Here is a 23,466-nt window from a genome sequence, read left to right as displayed (position 1 = left end):
GAGACCAAGGTGGACAGGATGACATGTCCACCAGATCTGCATACCAAGTCCTGCGTGGCCACGCAGGTGCTATTAGAATCACTGATGCTCTCTCTAGTTTGATTCTGGCAATCAATCGAGGAAGCATCGGGAAGGGTGGAAACACGTAAGCCATCCTGAAGTCCCAAGGTGCTGTCAGGGCATCTATCAGGACTGCTTCTGGATCCCTGGATCTGGACCCGTAACGAGGAAGCTTGGCGTTCTGTCGAGACGCCATGAGATCTATCTCCGGTTTGCCCCAACGTCGAAGTATTTGGGAGCGAATTATCTTTGATACTTCCATCATAGCTAGGGAGCTTCGTGTCCCTCCCTGATGGTTGATGTAAGCTACAGTCGTGATGTTGTCCGACTGAAACCTGATGAAACCCCGCGTTGTCAACTGGGGCCAAGCCAGGAGGGCATTGAGAACTGCTCTCAATTCCAGAATGTTTATTGGCAGGAGACTCTCCTCCTGACTCCATTGTCCCTGAGCTTTCAGAGAATTCCAGACGGCACCCCAACCTAGAAGGCTGGCGTCTGTTGTTACAATTGTCCAGTCTGGTCTGCTGAATGGCATCCCCCTGGACAGATGTGGCCGAGAAAGCCACCAAAGAAGAGAATTTCTGGTCTCTTGATCCAGATTCAGAGAAGGGGATAAGTCTGAGTAATCCCCATTCCACTGACTTAGCATGCACAGTTGCAGTGGTCTGAGGTGTAGGCGAGCAAAGGGTACTATGTCCATTGCCGCTACCATTAAGCCAATTACCTCCATGCATTGAGCCACTGACGGGTGTTGAATGGAATGAAGGGTGCGGCAAGCACTTTGAAGTCTTGTTAACCTGTCCTCTGTCAGGTAAATCTTCATTTTTACAGAATCTATAAGAGTCCCCAGGAAGGGAACTCTTGTGAGTGGAACGAGTGAACTTTTCTTTTCGTTCACCTTCCATCCATGTGACCTTAGAAATGCCAGTACTAATTCTGTATGAGATTTGGCAGTTTGAAAGCTTGAAGCTTGTATCAGTATGTCGTCTAGGTACGGAGCTACTGAAATTCCTCGCGGTCTTAGTACCGCCAGAAGAGTGCCCAGAACCTTTGTGAAGATTCTTGGAGCCGTAGCCAATCCGAATGGAAGAGCTACAAATTGGTAATGCCTGTCTAGAAAGGCAAACCTTAGATACCGGTAATGATTTCTGTGAATCGGTATGTGAAGGTAAGCATCCTTTAAATCCACTGTGGTCATGTACTGACCCTCTTGGATCATGGGCAAAATTGTTCGAATAGTTTCCATCTTGAACGATGGAACTCTTAGAAATTTGTTTAGGATCTTTAAGTCCAGGATTGGTCTGAAAGTTCCCTCTTTTTTGGGAACCACAAACAGATTTGAGTAAAACCCCTGTCCCTGTTCCGATCGTGGAACTGGGTGGATTACTCCCATTAACAAGAGCTCTTGTACGCAGCGTAGAAACGCCTCTTTCTTTGTCTGGATTGTTGACAACCTTGACAGATGAAATCTCTCTCTTGGAGGAGAGGATTTGAAGTCCAGAAGGTATCCCTGAGATATTATTTCTAGCGCCCAGGGATCCTGGACATCTCTTGCCCAAGCCTGGGCGAAGAGAGAAAGCCTGCCCCCCACTAGATCCGATCCCGGATCGGGGGCCCTCAATTCATGACGTTTTAGGGGCAGCAGTAGGTTTCCTGGTCTGCTTGCCCTTGTTCCAGGACTGGTTAGGTTTCCAGCCTTGTCTGTAGCGAGCAACAGCTCCTTCCTGTTTTGGTGCAGAGGAAGTTGATGCTGCTCCTGCTTTGAAATTACGAAAGGAACGAAAATTAGACTGTCTAGTCTTAGTCTTGGCTTTGTCCTGAGGCAGGGCATGGCCTTTACCTCCTGTAATGTCAGCGATAATCTCTTTCAACCCGGGCCCGAATAAGGTCTGCCCTTTGAAAGGTATATTAAGCAATTTAGACTTAGAAGTAACATCAGCTGACCAGGATTTTAGCCACAGCGCCCTGCGTGCCTGAATGGCGAATCCTGAATTCTTCGCCGTAAGTTTAGTTAGATGTACTACGGCCTCCGAAATGAATGAATTAGCTAGTTTAAGGACTCTAAGCCTGTCCGTAATGTCGTCCAGAGTAGCTGAACTAATGTTCTCTTCCAGAGACTCAATCCAGAACGCCGCTGCAGCCGTGATCGGCGCAATGCATGCAAGGGGTTGCAATATAAAACCTTGTTGAACAAACATTTTCTTAAGGTAACCCTCTAATTTTTTATCCATTGGATCTGAAAAGGCACAGCTATCCTCCACCGGGATAGTGGTACGCTTAGCTAAAGTAGAAACTGCTCCCTCTACCTTAGGGACCGTTTGCCATAAGTCCCGTGTGGTGGCGTCTATTGGAAACATTTTTCTAAATATCGGAGGGGGTGAGAACGGCACACCGGGTCTATCCCACTCCTTAGAAACAATTTCAGTAATTCTCTTAGGTATAGGAAAAACCTCAGTACTCGTCGGTACCCGCAAAATATTTATCCAACCTACACATTTTCTCTGGTATTGCAACTGTGTTACAATCATTCAGAGCCGCTAACACCTCCCCTAGTAATACACGGAGGTTTTCCAGTTTAAATTTAAAATTTGAAATATCTGAATCCAGTCTGTTTGGATCAGAACCGTCACCCACAGAATGAAGTTCTCCGTCCTCATGTTCTGCAACCTGTGACGCAGTATCTGACATGGCCCTAATATTATCAGCGCACTCTGTTCTCACCCCAGAGTGATCACGCTTACCCCTTAGTTCTGGTAATTTAGCCAAAACTTCAGTCATAACAGAAGCCATATCCTGTAATGTGATTTGTAATGGCCGGCCAGATGTACTCGGCGCTACAATATCACGCACCTCCCGAGCGGGAGATGCAGGTACTGGCACGTGAGGCGAGTTAGTCGGCATAACTCTCCCCTCGTTGTTTGGTGAAATTTGTTCAATTTGTACAGATTGACTTTTATTTAAAGTAGCATCAATACAGTTAGTACATAAATTTCTATTGGGCTCCACTTTGGCATTGCAACAAATGACACAGGTATCATCCTCTGAATCAGACATGTTTAACACACTAGCAAATAAACTTGCAACTTGGAATACAATTCAATTAAAAACGTACTGTGCCTTTAAGAAGCACAGAAAATCTATGACAGTTGAAAATTAATAAATTGAAACAGTTATAGCCTCAATCCTTGTAAACAACACAACTTTAGCAAAGGTTTATCCCAATAGCAAAGATAACAAATTCTGAAAGCAGGAAAACAATTACAGAATAAACATTTTTATATCATGCAGGAAATACAATGAGCTGCTGACTGAAAAAACTGATGCATAGAAAAGGCGCCAAAACCGCCCCTCCCCCTCACACACAGCAGTGAGGGAGAACAGAAACTGACAGAAAAAAACAGATTTAAGCAACTGCCAAGTGGAAAAATGGTGCCCAAACATTTATTCACTCAGTACCTCAGCAAATGAAAACGATTTTACATTCCAGCAAAAACGTTAAACATAATTTCTAGTTATTAAACAACTTTATGTACTTCTTACAGTGTAATTCTCTGAAGTGTAAAGTATACATACATGACATTATATCGGTATGGCAGGATTTTCTCATCAATTCCATTGTCAGAAAATAAAAGCTGCTACATACCTCTATGCAGATTCATCTGCCCGCTGTCCCCTGATCTGAAGATTACCTCTCCTCAGATGGCCGAGAAACAGCAATATGATCTTAACTACTCCGGCTAAAATCATAGCAAAAACTCTGGTAGATTCTTCTTCAAACTCTGCCAGAGAGGTAATAACACACTCCGGTGCTATTTTAAAATAACAAACTTTTGATTGAAGATATAAAACTAAGTATAATCACCATAGCCCTCTCACACCTCCTATCTAGTTGTTGGGTGCAAGAGAATGACTGGGAGTGACGTAGGGGGGAGGAGCTATATGCAGCTCTGCTGGGTGAATCCTCTTGCACTTCCTGTTGGGGAGGAGTTAATATCCCAGAAGTAATGATGACCCGTGGACTGATCACACTTAACAGAAGAAAATCTAATTTGACATGAATTGTGTGGGCTGCAGCCATGGCAGACCACTTCTTCTTGGTTACACAGGAAAGAACAAAAGGTTTAGACCTTTGTATAAGATAAGGCCAGTGGGCCACTTCAAAGTAAATATTAGCATTTTGAAACCCTCAGATGTGTCTATATATGGAGTCTCCTGCCCAAAATGGATAATAGATTTACAGACCCCCCCTCACTGCTCAATACAGAGAGGGCCTAAATGTCTGTAAAAAACCCTTTGGTGGAAGATATGCATCACTAAAGCCAGCAATATAGTAATTAGCACAGACCTGTTAATTACCCCTGAGCCAACTAAATACACATAAGGCTGCTGAACTCATGTTTACCTACAGACATATGGAAATGCTGTAATTAAATCTTCATAATAATTTAAATATATATATATATATATATATATTGATCTGAAACTGATACTATATTGGATACATGTCTGCTGTATTGAACAAGTAGCTAAAAATGCAATTTAAAATGTCCAATTTATTTTAAGAATTAATAACCTTTTTTTTTTCAGGCATCTGACAAGTACACGTGTGAAATAAGAGTTTGGAGTAGACTGTCTGATCGGTAGGGAATCAAGCTCACCTTTTAAAAAACGTAATCCCAAAGTTTTGCAAGTAAAATAGTAGTTTAAGGTGGCGCAATACGGATTGCTGTTTCCAATGTGATTAAAAAATATATATAGTTTTTACATTTTAAAAAACAGTGGTTGTCCCATAAATTGTGTCATATGTTTTGTGCACTCAGAAAGAGGTGTAATGAATGTGAAATATGCTGTGTTTGTATGAATATAAGAAAATAATCAAATGCAACTTTAAATGCATTTTAAGATAATACTAGTATGATGCTAGAAATAATACTGATAGTTCATATTAAAATAATCAGAAAAATATGGCACAATATGGTCCAGGTATATTAAACATATGACTTAATACAAGAAATTGTGAGCATATTAAATATACAATTAAATTACATTGTTTACTGTAGCCATGTTAAAAATTAAACGGTTTGTCTATGCTGCCCCAAATGGCCTAAATCCAATATTACAGCCAAAAGGTATTTGGCTGTTGAAATGAAATTTCACAGTAGCCAATCAGGGAGGTGTCTCCCAAATAGCCAATCAGGGACAAGCTTCCAAAGGGCCTATCATCCTAATTTCACCGATGATTAGAATAAAAAGGGGTGGGGTTATATCGCATGATATGACCTCAGGCAAGAGAACAAAAAAGAGTCTCTGCTGCTGAGTTTTTGACTGACAAACTGTTGCCTTGGAATCCAGTCTCTGACGTGCAAATCTGGGCCTAACTTTCATCCATCTGGGCCTAACTTTCATTACCTCTTAATTTATGAGGTGAAATTGGACTTATTGGAGAAAAATTTAAACATTAATTTGGTTATATGTGTAAAGTATAAGAAACTGTTAAGTATATTTAATATTTTAAATCAAAGGCTACAGTTAGATTACATTTATTAATTTTTAAAGGGCACAATTTGTATTTTAAGCTCATGTTCATAGTCATGTGTAGTTTAACTAATTATTATTGCTAAATAATTTATTTACTAGACAGGGTTTTACACTCCAAATTTATAAGTCAGTCATTATAGTGAACTCTTTCAGAACTGTACATAAACTGGTTATTGAGAATAAATCCCAAGTAGTTAAAAATTAAGCATAGTAAATTTGTAATCCATATTGGACAATGAACTAGAGTTATTGGTTAATAACAGAAGATTCTGGTATTTTATTGTGGTATTTTAATGTGTTAATTGTGAATAAGGTAAATTGTAAAGGTATATTTTTATGATCTTTGTATAGAATATTGTAATAGCATAAGCGTGTATAGTTTGATTCATAATCTGGTTCCTATAAACATAATTCAATGTATTTATACATTTTAACAAATCTAAAGAATTTAGGAATTTATATTAATTGTAATTGTTTAGTATATACTTTTTAATTGGTGTTTTATTTTAAAGAATAATAATAAATAAATTGTATTATAACCCGGCCATATACTGACAGCCTGTATGTTCCATAATAGCCACGAGCTCAAATGTCACTACTCATAAGAAGACAGAATCACATAACAAACATGATTAAATTCCCCCACTGTTCAGTAATCCCCCTCAGGAGATATTAACCCTTGATTCCATAAAGATAATGAAATGGGTAAAGACTGGGATGTAAAATTACATCTAGCCCTAATGGCATTAAGAGCAACTCCAAGTAGTGATACTAAGATGTCACCTTTTGAATTGATGACTGATAGAAGAATGGTTCTACCTCAACATCTACTGTACTGCACATCAGACCAGAACTTGATAAATGCTGCCAATACGCCTCAATATGTGGAGAACCTAAGGAAGCACCTGCAATATGCCTTTGCATTTGCTCAAAGGAACATAGAAAAATCTGCAACTGAAACTAAAACCTATTATGATCTCAAAACATCTCCAAAGGAATATGAAATAGATGATAAAGTTTATCTTTATAATTTTGGAAGAGATCAGGTTAAGTTGAAAAAATTTCTTCCGTCATGGAAGGGTCCTTTTGTCATTACTGACAAAATATCTCCAGTCACCTATAAAATTAGGATTCCTAAAAACGATACTTTTATGGATAAATGGGTCCATATTAATCAGTTGCGAGCGTGCCATCATAGATCCCAACTACAAGTCATAGAGGCAGAAATAAATATCATATCCCCAAATACATAAGACATATTGTAGTTTAAAGATGCCTAGCTAATGAGCATAAGGGCTCAAAAATAACAGACCCTCTTCATAGAATATTGTCTATGATGCATACTGTCAATGCACTCACCAAGCACCACTGACTTTAAGCCAATTCAAATACTTGTGGCCTACATCTATTTAAAATTGGAAGGGGGAATTATGTCAGGGTACCTGTGAAGTAACCTTAAATAAACTACAGATGTATTATGGAATCTAATATTTCAATTTTTAGCTAAAATCTAATTTGACATGAATTGTGTGGGCTGCAGCCATGGCAGACCACTTCTTCTTGGTTACACAGGAAAGAACAAAAGGTTTAGACCTTTGTATAAGATAAGGCCAGTGGGCCACTTCAAAGTAAATATTAGCATTTTGAAACCCTCAGATGTGTCTATATATGGAGTCTCCTGCCCAAAATGGATAATAGATTTACAGCCCCCCCCCTAACTGCTCAATACAGAGAGGGCCTAAATGTCTGTAAAAAAACCTTTGGTGGAAGATATGCATCACTAAAGCCAGCAATATAGTAATTAGCACAGACCTGTTAATTACCCCTGAGCCAACTAAATACACATAAGGCTGCTGAACTCATGTTTACCTACAGGCATATGGAAATGCTGTGCTTAAATCTTCATAATAATTTATATATATATATATATATATATATATATATATATTGATCTGAAACTGATACTATATTGGATACATGTCTGCTGTATTGAACAAGTAGCTAAAAATGCAATTTAAAATGTCCAATTTATTTTAAGAATTAATAACCTTTTTTTTCAGGCATCTGACAAGTACACGTGTGAAATAAGAGTTTGGAGTAGACTGTCTGATCGGTAGGGAATCAAGCTCACCTTTTAAAAAACGTTATCCCAAAGTTTTGCAAGTAAAATAGTAGTTTAAGGTGTGCAATACGGATTGCTGTTTCCAATGTGATTAAAAAATATATATAGTTTTTACATTTTAAAAAACAGTGGTTGTCCCATAAATTGTGTCATATGTTTTTGTGCACTCAGAAAGAGGTGTAATGAATGTGAAATATGCTGTGTTTGTATGAACATAAGAAAAAAATCAAATGCAACTTTAAATGCATTTTCAGATAATACTAGTATGATGCTAGAAATAATACTGATAGTTCATATTAAAATAATCAGAAAAATATGGCACAATATGGTCGGTGTATATTAAACATATGACTTAATACAAGAAATTGTGAGCATATTAAATATACAATTAAATTATATTGTTTACTGTAGCCATGTTAAAAATTAAACGGTTTGTCTATGCTGCCCCAAATGGCCTAAATCCAATATTACAGCCAAAAGGTATTTGGCTGTTGAAATGAAATTTCACAGTAGCCAATCAGGGAGGTGTCTCCCAAATAGCCAATCAGGGACAAGCTTCCAAAGGGCCTATCATCCTAATTTCACTGATGATTAGAATAAAAAGGGGTGGGGTTATATCGCATGATATAACCTCAGGCAAGAGAACAAAAAAAGTCTCTGCTGCTGAGTTTTTGACTGACAAACTGTTGCCTTGGAATCCAGTCTCTGACGTGCAAATCTGGGCCTAACTTTCATCCATCTGGGCCTAACTTTCATTACCTCTTATTTTATGAGGTGAAATTGGACTTATTGGAGAAAAATTTAAACATTAATTTGGTTATATGTGTAAAGTATAAGAAACTGTTAAGTATATTTAATATTTTAAATCAAAGGCTACGATTAGATTACATTTATTAATTTTAAAAGGGCACAATTTGTATTTTAAGCTCATGTTCATAGTCATGTGTAGTTTAACTAATTATTATTGCTAAATAATTTATTTACTAGACAGGGTTTTACACTCCAAATTTATAAGTCAGTCATTATAGTGAACTCTTTCAGAACTGTACATAAACTGGTTATTGAGAATAAATCCCAAGTAGTTAAAAATTAAGCATAGTAAATTTGTAATCCATATTGGACAATGAACTAGAGTTATTGTTAATAACAGAAGATTCTGGTATTTTATTGTGGTATTTTAATGTGTTAATTGTGAATAAGGTAAATTGTAAAGGTATATTTTTATGATCTTTGTATAGAATATTGTAATAGCATAAGCGTGTATAGTTTGATTCATAATCTGGTTCCTATAAATATAATTCAATGTATTTATACATTTTAACAAATCTAAAGAATTTAGGAATTTATATTAATTGTAATTGTTTAGTATATACTTTTTAATTGGTGTTTTATTTTAAAGAATAATAAAAAATAAATTGTATTATAACCCGGCCATATACTGACAGCCTGTATGTTCCATAATAGCCACAAGCTCAAACGTCACTACACATAAGAAGACATAATCACATAACAAACATGATTAAATTCCCCCACTGTTCAGTAACCCCCCTCAGGAGATATTAACCCTTGATTCAATAAAGATAGAGGAGTCCCACTGAGACCCTGTCTTCTATCATAACATGTATTCCCACATAGAAAAGGAAAATTAAACAATCTTCCCAGAATCTATGCTGTGGAACAGTAACACAGTCATTCAAGTTTGACAGATAGTAGCATTGCTTCTGACATGGACTTGAGTGAAGAAAGCAGGCAGTGAAACTCGTCAACGCTGATTGCTTATGGAGCAATTAATATGAGTCGGGATGGTTTCACAGAAAGACTCTCCCTGCATCTCCGGACTCTAACTTTCATCCATGCTTTTACTGAGAGGCTGACAGGACTACTTAAAACTCCAGTCCCATCTTGAAGAGTACTACCCTCCATAAGAGATTACTCTATAATCTTCTGACACTTCTCTGCCAACCTCCTGTAATGAAAAGCAAGGAATGACTGGGGGATGAGGGAAGTGGGGGAGGTATTTAAGCCTTTGGCTTGGGTGTCTTTGCCTCCTCCTGGTGGTCAGGTTCTGTATTTCCCAAAAGTAATGAATGCAACTGTGGACGCTCCCCGTTTAAAATAGGCATCTCTATTTACTGAACAAGCTGGGAGTGGTCAGATGGGGACTAGAATGTTCAATGCATGTTTAATACAACAATATTTAGTTATCTTGTTGTTCAGTGACCACCTAGTGATGTACCTATATCTCTGTGTGACAATATGGACGGGTGTTAGTGACAGTCACATGTAACATACACGTAATTATTTTATACTTGCAGTAGAAGTTCTGGGTGCTGCTCTCACATAACCAGTAATAATTTAGTTCAGTTATTTTACTTATATAGTTCCTGTAAATTACATGTCACAGTCACAGTAGTTACAAGTAATAGAAATAAGCAGCAAGTGACAATCAGACTCTATTAGATCAAGTGCAGTGATTGGCTGAGGAATCTAATTTACCCCTCACTGCTCCCGTTATTGGTAACACTCACCCCAAAGCACAGTAAGTGGCTCCTTCAGGCTACTGTGATCCACATGACAGAAGAAACTGTCCCCGTCCTTACGTATCACCTCCACAGTGACCCTGAGCTGATAGGTCCCATCAGGGTTGGGGAGGACCTGTGCTGCCTCCTCTGACATTAAATCGATTTCTCCGTTCTTCACCCACTTGACATCCACAGCTTTAGGGTAAAACCCGTACACCCGGCAGTGAAGCTTTGTCACAGCGTCTGATTGGTGACCAGAAACCTTCACTTGTGAGATAACTAATAAAGACAAAACACATTATTACTGATATTATGTGAGCGAACTAATAAAGATAAAACACATTATTACTTATATTATGTGAGAGAACTAATAAGGACAACACACATTCAGCTAGATTGCGAGTTTTGAGCGCTATAGGGATTTTAATGACCGCCACAAAAGCAGCGTTATTTCACCTTCCTATAGCGCTGGTATTACAGGTTTAAAAAAAGCAGGCTTGTGTGGGCGAAATGGTTGACGTGCTCATGCACGATTTCCCCATAGACATCAATGGGGATAGCCGGCAAAAAAAAAGCCTAACACCTGCGATTGCGGAATGGAAAGCTTCGTAACGCGGCCCCATTGATGTCTATAGGAAAAATTAAAACTAATGTATAAACTTAACACCCTAACATAAACCCCAAGTCTAAACACCCCTAATCTGCTGCCCCCGACATCGCTGCCACCTACATACAGTTATTAACCCCTAATCTGCCACCCCCAACATCACTGCCACCTACATAAAACTATTAACCCCTAATCTGCTGCTCCTGATGTTGCCGCCACTATACTAAAGTTATTAACCCCTAAACCTCTGGCCTCCCACATCACTACCACTAAATAAATCCATTCATCCCTAAACCTAACACTAACCCTAACGTAACCCTAACCCTAACGTAACCCTAACACCCCCTAACTTTAACATAATTAAAATAGAGCTAAACTAAAGTTACAATTATTAACTAAATAATAATAACGATTTAAAATTAAATACAAACTTACCTGTAAAATAAAACCTAAGGTAGCTACAATATAATTAATAGTTATATTGTAGCTAGCTTAGGTTTTGTTTTTATTTCACAGGTAAGTTTGTATTTATTTTAACTAGGTAGACTAGTTAGTAAATAGTTATTAACTATATACTAACTACCTAGTTAAAATAAATACAAACTTACCTGTGAAATAAAACCTAACCTGCCTTACACTAAAACCTAACATTACAAAAAAAACTAAACACTAAAATTACTAAAAATAAAAATAACTAAATTAAATTAAAAAAAAACACTAAATTACAAAAAATAAGAAACAGATTATAAAAAATAAAAAAGAATTACACCTAATCTAATAGCCCTATCAAAATAAAAAAGCCCCCCCAAAATAAAAAAAAAACCCTAGCCTACAATAAACTACCAATGGCCCTTAAAAGGGCTTTTTGTGGGGCATTGCCCCAAAGATATCAGCTATTTAACCTGTAAAAAAATACAAACACCCCCAACAGTAAACCCCCCCCCCCACAACCAACCCCCCAAATAAAATAACTATCTAAAAAAACCTAAGCTCCCCATTGCCCTGAAAAGGGAATTTGTATGGGCATTGCCCTTAAAAGAAACTTTATTCTACATTGACCATGAGCTAAATGCCATTTTAAGGGCAATGCCCATCCAAATGCCCTTTTCAGGACAATGGGGAGCTTAGGTTTTTTAGATGTTTAATTAGTTTAAATATTTGATAATTTCTTTTTATTTTGTGTAATTTAGTGTTGTTTTTTTTTGTAATTTAGAATTTATTATTTTTTGTAATTTAGATAATTGTATTTAATTAATGTAATTTATTTAATTGTAGTGTAATGTTAGGTGTTAGTGTAAGACAGGTTAAGTTTTATTTTACAGGTAACTTTGTATTTATTTTAACTAGGTAGTTAGTAAATAGTTAATAACTATTTACTAACTAGTCTACCTAGTTAAAATAAATACAAACTTACCTGTAAAAACAAAATTTATGCTTACCTGATAAATGTATTTATTTCCTGACACGATGAGTCCACGGATCATCATAATTACTGTTGGGAATATCACTCCTGCCCAGCAGGAGGTGGCAAAGAGCAACATCGCACAGCTGTTAAATATCTCCTCCCTTCCCTCCCACCCCAGTCATTCGACCGAAGTAAAGAAGAGAAAGAAAAAACAAGATGCAGAGGTGTCTGAAGTTTATAACATACTAACAACCTGTTTAAATAACAGGGCGGGCCGTGGACTCATCGTGTCCACAAATAAATACATTTATCAGGTAAGCATAATTTTGTTTTTTTTCTTATGACACGATGAGTCCACGGATCATCATAATTACTGTTGGGAATCAATACCCAAGCTAGAGTACACAGATTATAAGGGACGGCCAAGACAGGTAACCTAAATGGAAGGCACCACTGCTTGGAAAAAAAAAAACAAAAACAAAAAACACCTTTCTCCCAAAAAGACCTCAGCCGATGCAAAAGAGTCAAATTTATAGAAGTATGAAAAAGAAAGAATAGAGGACCAGGATGCAAACTTGCAAATGTGTTCCATAAAAGGCTTCATTGTGAATGCCCACAAGGTAAAGAAGTAGCCGTAGCCTACTGTCTTTAACGTTGAACAGAAAACTGACGAAAATCCTTAGTTGTCTGTACAAGGAATCCTAATACATGTACTACGTCCTGCAAAGAAGGATTAGGGCACCAGGAAACAACCACAAACTCTTAATTAAAGTTCCATTACGAAACTACTTTAGGGAGAAACACTAATTTAATAACAACTCAAGAGACATAAGTGTCAAAAATATAAAAATATCCTTTAATAAATCACACAATTCACAGACATACCACATTCATGCATGGGATCCCAGTAATAAAAAGTCAATAGACTGAGAGCAAACTTCTGGTGCACCAGGGTGAACTAGATACGTATATATATTAACCAGTGGTATTAGATATTTGTAATCCACAAAAGAGATAGTTCCATATCTTTAGAGTCCCCAAAGTGCCGCTCTGCTGAACTAGCCAGACCAGAAGGAAATACCAATTGATGCACCTGTGAATAACACACACGGCTTGAAAAAGTATGCTTTGAAAGGTGATTCGATCACTGTTTTTGGGTCGAGGGTTTGGTCTGGCTAGAAGTTTGCTCTCAGTCTATTGACTTTTTATTACTGGGATCCCATGCATGAATGTGGTATGTCTGTGAATTGTGTGATTTATTAAAGGATATTTTTATATTTTTGACACTTATGTCTCTTGAGTTGTTATTACTAACGGTTGTGCTGATTAAGCCTAGACTTTTGGAAAACCCCTTAATTTGGGGAATCCACTCTCTTGCTATGTTTGTGAAAATATTATTTTCTAGGCAGCACCTGTTTCTTTTATAAAAAGTATTTGAGTGCAGCTACTCTGTTTTGTTTTGTAAACACTAATTTAGTATGTAGAAACCCACCTTATCCGATGAAAAATAAGGTAAGGAGGCTCATACTGAAATGCCGAGAGCTCTGATTCCACGAGCAGAGGAAATAGCAACAAGAAACAAAAACTTTCCAAGATAACAACTTGAAATCTAAGGAATGCAATGGCTCAAACTGAGCCCCTTGAACGACCTTAAAGGGACACTCAAGTCAAAATTAAACTTCATGATTCAGATAGAGCATGCAATTTTAAACAACTTTCCAATTTACTTCCATTAACAAAATGTGCACAGTATTTTTATATTTACACTTTTTGAGCCACCAACTCCTACTGAGCATGTGCAAGAATTCCCAGCATATACATATATGCATTTGTGATTGGCTGATGGCTGTCACATGATACAGGGGGAGTGGAAATAGACAGAACTTTGCAATTTATTTAACAAAAATCTACTACTCATTTGAAGTTCAGACTAAGTGTTATTGCATTTTCTTCTTATCATGCATTTGTTGATTATGCAAATCTACAGTGTTGACTAGTCCTTTAAGAACTAAACTAAGACTCCAAGGAGAAGTAACTGAGTTGAACACAGGCCTGATCCTGACCAAACGATTGTACGTCTGGGAATCCACCAGACGTTTAAGTAACAAAATAGACAAGGCAGCTATTTGACCCCTTTAGGGTAACTTGCCGATAATTCCTTCTCCAAACCTTCTTGGAGAAGGGACATAAGTCTAGGAATCCGAACTCTACTCGAAGAGTAGCCTTTGGATTCACACCAGTATTTTATCTTATGGTAAACATTCCTAGTCACAGGATTACGAGCCTGAATCATTGTCTCAATGACCGATTCCGAAAATCCACGCTTGGATAAAATAAAGCGTTCATCTACAAGTAGTCAGCTTCAGAAAAACTAGACTTGGATGAAAGAAAGGTCCTTGAAATAGAAGGTCCTTCCTCAACGGAAGTCTCCAAGATGGAAGAGGTGACATGTCCACCAGGACTGTATACTAATTCCTGCCCGGTGTAAAGAGGACCACCGATGCCCTCTCCTGCTTATTTCGAGCCATAACTCGTGGAAGAGAAGCAAACGGAGGAAATAGGTATGCAAGACTGAAAATCCAAGGTACCGCCAGAGCGTCAATTAGTACAACCTGAGGGTTCCTTGACCTCGACCCGAACCTCGGAAGCTTGGCATTCTGACGAGAAGCCATGAGATCCAATTCCAATTGACCACCTTTGAGAATAAGGCCGGGTGAAAGGTCTGCCTGCTGAAGAAGTTCGCCTCCCAGATGTCCACTTCTGGAATGTGGATCGCCAACAGACAGCAATTGTGGGTCTCAACCCACTGAATGATCTTGGCTACCTCTGTCATGGCCAAAGAACTCAGAGTTTCTCCCTGACGTTGATGTAAGCCATTGAGGTTATATCACCCAGGAAGAACTGTGAAAGCAGGAGCCCTGGGAGAGAAGATCCTGAGACAACCACCAAAGTAGAAAATCCCTTGTGTCCTGCTCCAGCTCTCTTCCACTACCTGAGTATGCTTTAACTGCCGAGTTCTGAGGTTGAACCGGGTGAACGGGATGATGTCCAATGCCGCTACCATCAGCCCAATTACCTCCATGCACATGGCCACTGATGGCCGAAGAGAGGACTGAAGTGCTAGGCAAGAATCAAAAATCTTTGATTTCCTGACTACTGTCAGACTTCATTGATGAGGAAAGAAATATAGTTCTCCAAAAAAAAAAAAAATTCCAAATATTCCTTCCATGCGTGAGAATGCAGGAAAGAACCCCATTTCCGTGAGTGATCTTGCTTATTGAAAGGAAGGCGCCTGAACCAGAAATTAATCCAGATAAGGTGCCACTGCAATGCCCCGCAATCGGAGCACCACCAGCAGTGATCCTAGAACCCTTGAGAAAATTCTGGTTGCTGTGGCAAGGCCAAATAAAAGAACCACAAACTGGAACTGTTTGTTTAGAAACACGCACCTTAGAACTTGAGATGGTCCTTGTTGATGGTAACATGCAATTAAGCGTCCTTTAAATCCACTGTGGTCATAAACTGACCCTCTTGGATCAAAGGAAGAATGGAACAAATAGATTCCATCTTGAAGGACGGCGCTCTGAGAAACTTGTTTAGACTCTTGAGATCTAAAATTGGTCTGAAGGTTCCCTCCTTCTTGGGAACCATGAACAGATTGGAATAGAGTGCCAGACTTAGTTCCTGCAATAGAACAGGAACTATCATTCCCAGGTCGGAGAGGTTCCATACATAGTGTAAGAACGCCTCTATTTTTCTGCAGATAATCTTGAAAGCAGAAACCTGCCCCTGGGAGAAAAAAGTTTTAAACTCTAGTTTGTATCCCTGGGCAGGCCCTTCATGCTGTCTTTGATTCACCAGCAGGCTTCTTGGATTGCTTTCCCCATTCCAAGACGGACTGGGTCTCCAGGAAGGCTTAGACTGCTCCTGCTTGGAAGAAGGAGTAGAAGCATTTCCTTTGATATTTCTAAATACTCAGACGTCCTTTTTGTTTTTGTTTATTTCTCTTATCCTGAGGGAGGGAATGTCCCTTACCTCCGTCAAACTATGTCCAAACAAGGTCTTTCCCTTGTAAGGAATCGCCAAAAGTTTAAACTTAAATGAGACATCCACAGATTAATATTTTAACCATAAAACTTTGCGGGCCAATATGGCAAAACATGAAATTTTAGCTCCCAACTTAATAATCTGAAGGGAAGCATCTGTAATAAAGGAGTTGGCTAACTTAAGTGCCTTTATCCTATCCTGGATTTCCTCAAGAGGAGTGTCTGTCCGGATAGAATCAAACAACGCATCAAACCAGTACACCGCCGCACTGGTGACAGTAGCAATACAAACTGCCGGTTGTTGTAAACCCTAATGTACATACATTCCCTGGGTACCATTGCCAAGACTCCTTGATAGAGTCTGCTATAGGCAACATCTTTTTTTTTAAGAAATGGAGAAAAGTTGATACCCAGTTTCTCCCATTCCTTTGCAATCAGACCCGTACCTCAGATCTCTGTAGCCCTATATGGTAGAGGAATTACGTCTACCATGGAGGGCACGTCAAAATCTTTGTATAGTTTACTGGACTTATTAGGATTGACTATGCCGGTAATGTCGGAGTTGTCCAGGGTGGCAAAAACCTCCTTCAGTAACAACCAGAGGTGTTTAAGCTTAAACCTGAAAGAAACAACTTCAGTTTCAGATAAAGGTATTACACAGACTGAATCTGATATTTCCCCCAAATATACTACCGAAGTATCTTCCTCTTCAGGGAAGAAACATTCGGAATAGCTACTACTGTATCAGCAACGTTATTCACTGATTAAATACATTTCCTCAAGAGCTTTCCCTGCAGCATGGGAAAAGCAGACAATGCATCAGATACCGCCGATGACATTAGAGAAACGATGTCTTGCAAACTAACTCCAGGTGGAGTTTGAGAGGAAGCGCAGGGCACTGCATGTGTGGGCTATAAAAATTTTGGACACTTTGAGGAGAAATTTGAGGCATATATTGAGCATTGTCAATAGATTTGCATAGTTACCATTGCAGAGCGGGCCACTCTGTGGCTATTCTGACTCCGATAGTTGTGATAGTGATCTATCCCTTGCTGAGACCTCTATGCCTGGCCTGTATAAGAAGATACAATCACTGCAGAAAATCCTTGTCAGATAGCTGAACTCACCAATACCTCGTCCATCCACAAAGTTGCTTTATTCTGAATATCGGGTTACAGCAAACAATAGGATACAACAGATGAATGGTTACAGTATTTAAGCGGTCAAAAGTTGATACTGTTCGTAGCGAGCAATGTAGATTAACATGTGTCCTTGTTATATGCAGGTTACATGTGGCCAGTTAGCTGCAGTCATGACACAGGAAAAAACTAAGCTGAACAAGAGGGGCAGAGCAATACACAAAACGGAAATGCATAATAGGTCTGAGGGAAGGTACCACAGAAAATAAGAGTGTTACCAAAAAGGGTCACTAGATGGCAGCACAGAATAATACATAGAGTAGCTTTGAGAAAATGGCATAGAAAACTATATAATTTCTTAACTATATCAACATGAATATTAACAGAGGTTATGTCATATTCTATGCCCCATTGGGGCGGCACAGTGGACCTCTCTGCATCGGACAGTGGTGGTACGATCGTTGGTGGGAGCAATAGCAGGGTGGCCGGTGGGCGGTCCATCGCCGGTGCGTGTTCTGGATCATGTCCGTGAGCGTGCACGGAGGCAGTGGGTGGGGCTTGGGAGCGCTCATGCGCCAGCACGGTAATCAAATTAATACTGCAGCCGAAGGAGGGAAAGGGAGAGGGAAAACTATTTTGGAAAGGGATCTGGGAGGGGGTAGGGTTTTGAGGGGGGGGGGGGAAGCTACACTACAGAAAATAAGGGATTATATTTTTTTTTTACAAAAAAAGGGCAAATTTGGAAGCAAACTGGGTACTGGCAGACAGCTGCCAGTACCTAAGATGGCAGCCAATAGGTAGAGGGGGGAGGCTTAGAGAGCTGTTTGGGGGGGATCAGGGGGGTTTATTTTTATACTGGCAGACTTTCTGCCAGTACTTAAGATGGCGGTGACAATTGTGAGGGGAGGGAAGAGAGCTGTTTCAGAGGGGTCAGGGAAGAATCAGGGGGTGGGATGTGTCAGGTTGGAGGCTGATCTCTAGTGTCAGGTGGGAGGCTGATCTCTACACTAAAGCTAAAATTAACCCTACAAGCTACCTAATTAACCCCTTCACTGCTGGGCATAATACAAGTGTGGTGCGCAGCGGCAATTAGCGGCCTTCTAATATCCAAAAATCAATGCCAAAGCCATATATGTCTGCTATTTCTGAACAAAGGGGATCCCAGAGAAGCATTTACAACCATTTGTGCCATAATTGCACAAGCAGTTTGTAAATAATTTCAGTGAGAAACCAAAAGTTAGTGAAAAAGTTAACGAGTTTTTTTATTTGATCGCATTTGTTGGTAAAATGGTGGCATGAAATAAACCAAAATAAGCTTAGATTAATACTTTGGGTTGTCTACTAAAAAAAAATATATATATATATATACACACACATCTGAAGGGATATGCAGGGATTCCTGACAGATATCAGTGTTACAATGTAACTACTGCTTATTTTGGGGAAAAAAATGGTTTGGAAATAGCAAAGTGCTACTTGTTCTTATTGCCCTATAACTTGCAAAAAAAGCAAAGAACATGTAAACATTGGGTATTTCTAAACTCAAAATTTAGAAACTATTTAGCATGGGTGTTTTTTGGTGGTTGTAGATGTGTAACAGATTTTGGTGGTCAAAGTTAGAAAAAGTGTGTTTTTTAAAAAAATTTCATAATATTTTATAATTTTTTATAGTAAATTATAAGATATGGTGAAAATAATGGTATCTTTACAAAGTACTTTTTTTTTTTTTTTTTTTACTTTATTTTTTATTCAGCATAATAACTTCCAACATTTTGTTAACGCCATGCAAGACGCAATTTAAACATTTAACAGCAAATAATCTACAATCGGTCTTGACTGTCTTAATGATATAAATGAGATTCAACATATCTTAGAAAAAAAGAAATTAATATTAGCTTAGATTAAGCCCTAGCTCTTCTGGTTCATTACTTTCAAGTTCTTCAGCTGATTTTTAGTTCTATCTATAACCCCCACAAAACAACCTGACAAGGAAGAAGAGAAAGAAAAGAAAAAAAAAAAGGAGAGGCAAGAGGAATTCCCCTTCCTATCCATTTAACTCCCCTCATCCACCCGGGGGACTATTCAACAGGACCTCGCGGAGTGTATGTCTAGAACAGCCTGATAAGTCAGTGCTCTCTACTAAAGTTATTACCAGGCTCCTAGGAGTATCAATTCAGAGTTTCTAAACGGGAAAATTAGATAATTTATCTCCATGTCCGGCAGAGATTTGATAAATACTGACCATTTGTTAAAAAATTGTCTAATATCCTCTTCATTGTCTAAATTAGTGTCTCTTTGTTCTAACAAACATTGTTTCTTTAAACAGTATTTAATCTCTGGGATAGATGGTGGTGTCTTTAGCTTCCAATTTTTTAAAATAAGATATCTAGATGCCAATATGGACAGAAGAATTAGCTTATCATTTATTTGATGTGCATTTTGATTCGGTAGCCCAAATATAATTTGTGACTGTGTTATAGCTGATAAAGAGATTTTAAGTGTTTTAGTAAGCCAGAACTCAAGCTTCCACCAAAAATGTCTTATTTTAGGACATTCCCAAACCATGTGCATTAGATCTGCTGCCGGCAATGAACATTTTGGGCAATGATTGAAGCCATGGTTGCGAATTTTACTACCTTTTTTGGGGATAAAATAAGAGTTATGTATTAATCTGATATGCGACTCTCGCCAGGTAGCTGACAAGGTAGCCTGAGCCACTTTCTGAATTGATAATTGGATAAATTCAGTGTCAATATTGGAGTGAAGGATCATCTGGTTCCATAGTAGAGTAATTTTCTCTAGCTCTGAGTTCCCTTTACTGGAATTAATCAGTTGATAGCATAAGGAAATCGACCTCTGGCCATTTTCGAAGAGTTTTAACCAACTTTCCAATTTGCCCAGGGACCAAGTCCATACTGTTTCTTTCATAAGCCCTGTGGCGAAATGTCTGCTTTGTAGATATGCATAAAAATCCTTGTTATTAATTTTGAATTCTTTTTTTAATTCTTCAAAAGCTTTAACACATTTTCTCTCTTTATCAATCAGATGTAACACCCTGTCCAAGCCCTGATTATGCCAGGTCTTAAAAAGTGGCGAGCTTAGCCCTGCCGGGAATTTCGGGTTGCCCAGGAGTGGCAAAAATTGCGAAACTTTGCATTTTAAAGATAAGAGTTACCCCACTTTCCACCAGGCCTTCAGTGGGCTCATAAAAGTTTTAAACAATTTAATTTCCCTTGGTAATTCTTTAGGTGGGCAGTGGATTAATGCTGAAGGAATGTACGGATAGGATATAGTTTTCTCTAGTAGGCTATTTGTTACATAATTACTATGAAAAATCCAGTCAGCTACTATTCGCACAAGGAAGGCATAATTATAGAAACGAATATTGGGCAAGGCAAGACCTCTATACTCTTTCGAAAGAGATAGTTTCTTTAACGATATCCTTGGTCTCTTCTCTTGCCATATAAATTTACTGAGTGCACTGTTAAGTGAGCGGATATCCCTTTCCAATATAATTAATGGGGTGTTCTGAAGTACATAAAGAAGTTTTGGTAATAATAATACCATTTTAAATAGAGCTATCCGACCAGAGATGGATATTGGAAGGCCCTGCCAATTCTTCAGTTTCTCCCTTGTTTTTTAAAATTGGAGTGATGTTGAGATCATACAACTCTGCAGGGTTAGAGGAAATAAAAATTCCTAAATATTTAAAAGAGTTTGTTGCCAGGCTAAAAGGAATATTAGCGGGAGAGTTATTATTTTTTCTAAGCCATAGTAATTCTGATTTTGCTTGGTTAATCTTGTAGCCTGAAAAGAATCCAAACCTAGCGGCGATGTCGACAAATTTTGGTATACTGGTTTTAATGTCAGATAGATATAATAAAACATTGTAGAGAGCTATTTTTATAATCTAATTACCTATTTTGATTCCTGGGAGGTGAAAGTCCATTTAATGGTGAGAAAAATGGTATATATTATGTGTGGGTACAGTAAATGAGTAAGAGGAAAATTACAGCTAAACACAAACACTGCAGAAATGTAAAAGTAGCCCTGGTCCTTAATGGTAAGAAATTGAAAAATGGTCTGGTCCTTAAGGGGTTAACTTCCAACTATTTTGTATTCGATGATACATTTTATTTGCAACTCAGGGGAACAGCCATGGGCACTGCCTGTGTCCCCACCTATGCTAATATATATCTGGGCTGGTGGGAACGTGAGTATTTAAATGACATTCTCTCCAAATAAACCAATCATGTATTAATGCGGCTTCGCTATATTGATGATGTGTTTATCCTATGGAAGGGAGATACTTCATTAGAATACTCAATACCAATGATTTAAATCTAAAATTAACTATGAAAAATGAACCATAAAGAAATTGAATTTTTAGACCCAGACGAGGTGTAGATGGTAAGATTATTACTGACCTATACAGAAAGGAAACCACCAATTCTATACTAAGGTTTGAAAGTAGTCATCATCAAGCCACCAATCAGTCCCCTTTGGGGAGTTCCTAAAAGTGAGAAGGAATTGCTCTGAACTTGATGATTTCAAAACCAGAGCTAAGGACCTGATGTTGCGCTTTAGGGATAGAAGATATCCCAGAAAATTAGTAAAGAAAACAGAATTTATGCTTACCTGATAAATTACTTTCTCTTGTGATGTATCGAGTCCACGGATTCATCCTTTACTTGTGGGATATTCTCCTTCCCAACAGGAAGTGGCAAAGAGAGCACACAGCAGAGCTGTCCATATAGCTCCACCTCTAGCTCCACCCCCCAGTCATTCGACCGAAGGTTAAGAAGAAAAAGGAGAAACCATAGGGTACAGTGGTGACTGTAGTTTAAACAAAAAATCTACCTGACTTAAAAGCCAGGGCGGGCCGTGGACTTGATACATCACAAGAGAAAGTAATTTATCAGGTAAGCATAAATTCTGTTTTCTCTTGTAAGATGTATCGAATCCACGGATTCATCATTTACTTGTGGGATACCAATACCAAAGCTTTAGGACACGGATGAAGGGAGGGAACAAGACAGGTACCTTAAACGGAAGGCACCACTGCTTGTAAAACCTTTCTCCCAAAAATAGCCTCCGAAGAAGCAAAAGTATCGAATTTGTAAAATTTTGAAAAAGTATGCAGCGAAGACCCAGTCGCTGCCTTACAAATCTGTTCAACAGAAGCCTCATTTTTAAAAGCCCATGTGGAAGCCACTGCTTTGGTAGAATGAGCAGTAATTGTTTCGGGAGGCTGCTGGCCAGCAGTCTCATAGGCCAAACGGATGATGCTTTTCAGCCAAAAGGAAAGAGAGGTAGCAGTCGCCTTCTGACCTCTCCTCTTACCAGAATAGATAACAAACAATGAAGATGTTTGTCTGAAATACTTAGTTGCTTGCAAACAGAACTTTAAAGCACGAACCACATCAAGATTGTGTAACAGACGTTCCTTCTTCGAAGAAGGCTTAGGACACAGAGAAGGAGCAACAATTTCCTGGTTAATATTCTTATTAGACACAACCTTAGGAAGAAAAACCGGGTTTGGTACGCAAAACTACCTTATCTGCATGGAAAACCAGGTAAGGTGAATCACACTGTAAAGCAGATAACTCTGAAACTCTTCGAGCAGAAGAGATAGCTACCAAAAACAAAACTTTCCAAGATAAAAGCTTAATATCTATGGAATGTAAAGGTTCAAACAGAACCCCTTGCAGAACTGAAAGAACTAAATCCAGACTCCATGGCGGAGCCACAGGTCTATAAACAGGCTTGATTCTGACTAAAGCCTGACGAAACGCTTGAACGTCTGGTACCTCTGCCAGACGTTTGTGTAAAAGAACAGACAAAGCAGATATCTGTCCTTTTAAGGAACTAGCTGATAATCCTTTCTCCAACCCTTCCTGGAGAAAGGACAATATCCTGGGAATCCTAATCTTACTCCATGAGTAACCCTTGGATTCACACCAAAAAATATATTTTCGCCAAATCTTATGGTAGATTTTCCTGGTGACAGGCTTTCTAGCCTGAATC

General features: G+C 38.5%; 1 protein-coding gene across 3 annotated transcripts in view; it reads right to left on the bottom strand.

The window, feature by feature from the left end:
- The window catches only part of LOC128667049 (H-2 class I histocompatibility antigen, Q9 alpha chain), a 614,967-nt gene that overhangs the window by 103,416 nt on the left and 488,085 nt on the right, over positions 1-23,466 (bottom strand). For all 3 annotated transcript variants that reach the window (XM_053721927.1, XM_053721926.1, XM_053721929.1), the window contains one exon: positions 10,249-10,521. In XM_053721927.1, coding sequence (XP_053577902.1) covers positions 10,249-10,521 — 273 coding nt within the window. The remainder of the gene's footprint in view (positions 1-10,248; positions 10,522-23,466) is intronic.

This window comes from Bombina bombina, chromosome 7 (genome assembly GCF_027579735.1).
Source record: "Bombina bombina isolate aBomBom1 chromosome 7, aBomBom1.pri, whole genome shotgun sequence".
NCBI lineage: Eukaryota > Metazoa > Chordata > Amphibia > Anura > Bombinatoridae > Bombina > Bombina bombina.
Note: the sequence above shows the minus strand (reverse complement) of the source record. Positions and strands in the feature narration are given on the sequence as shown.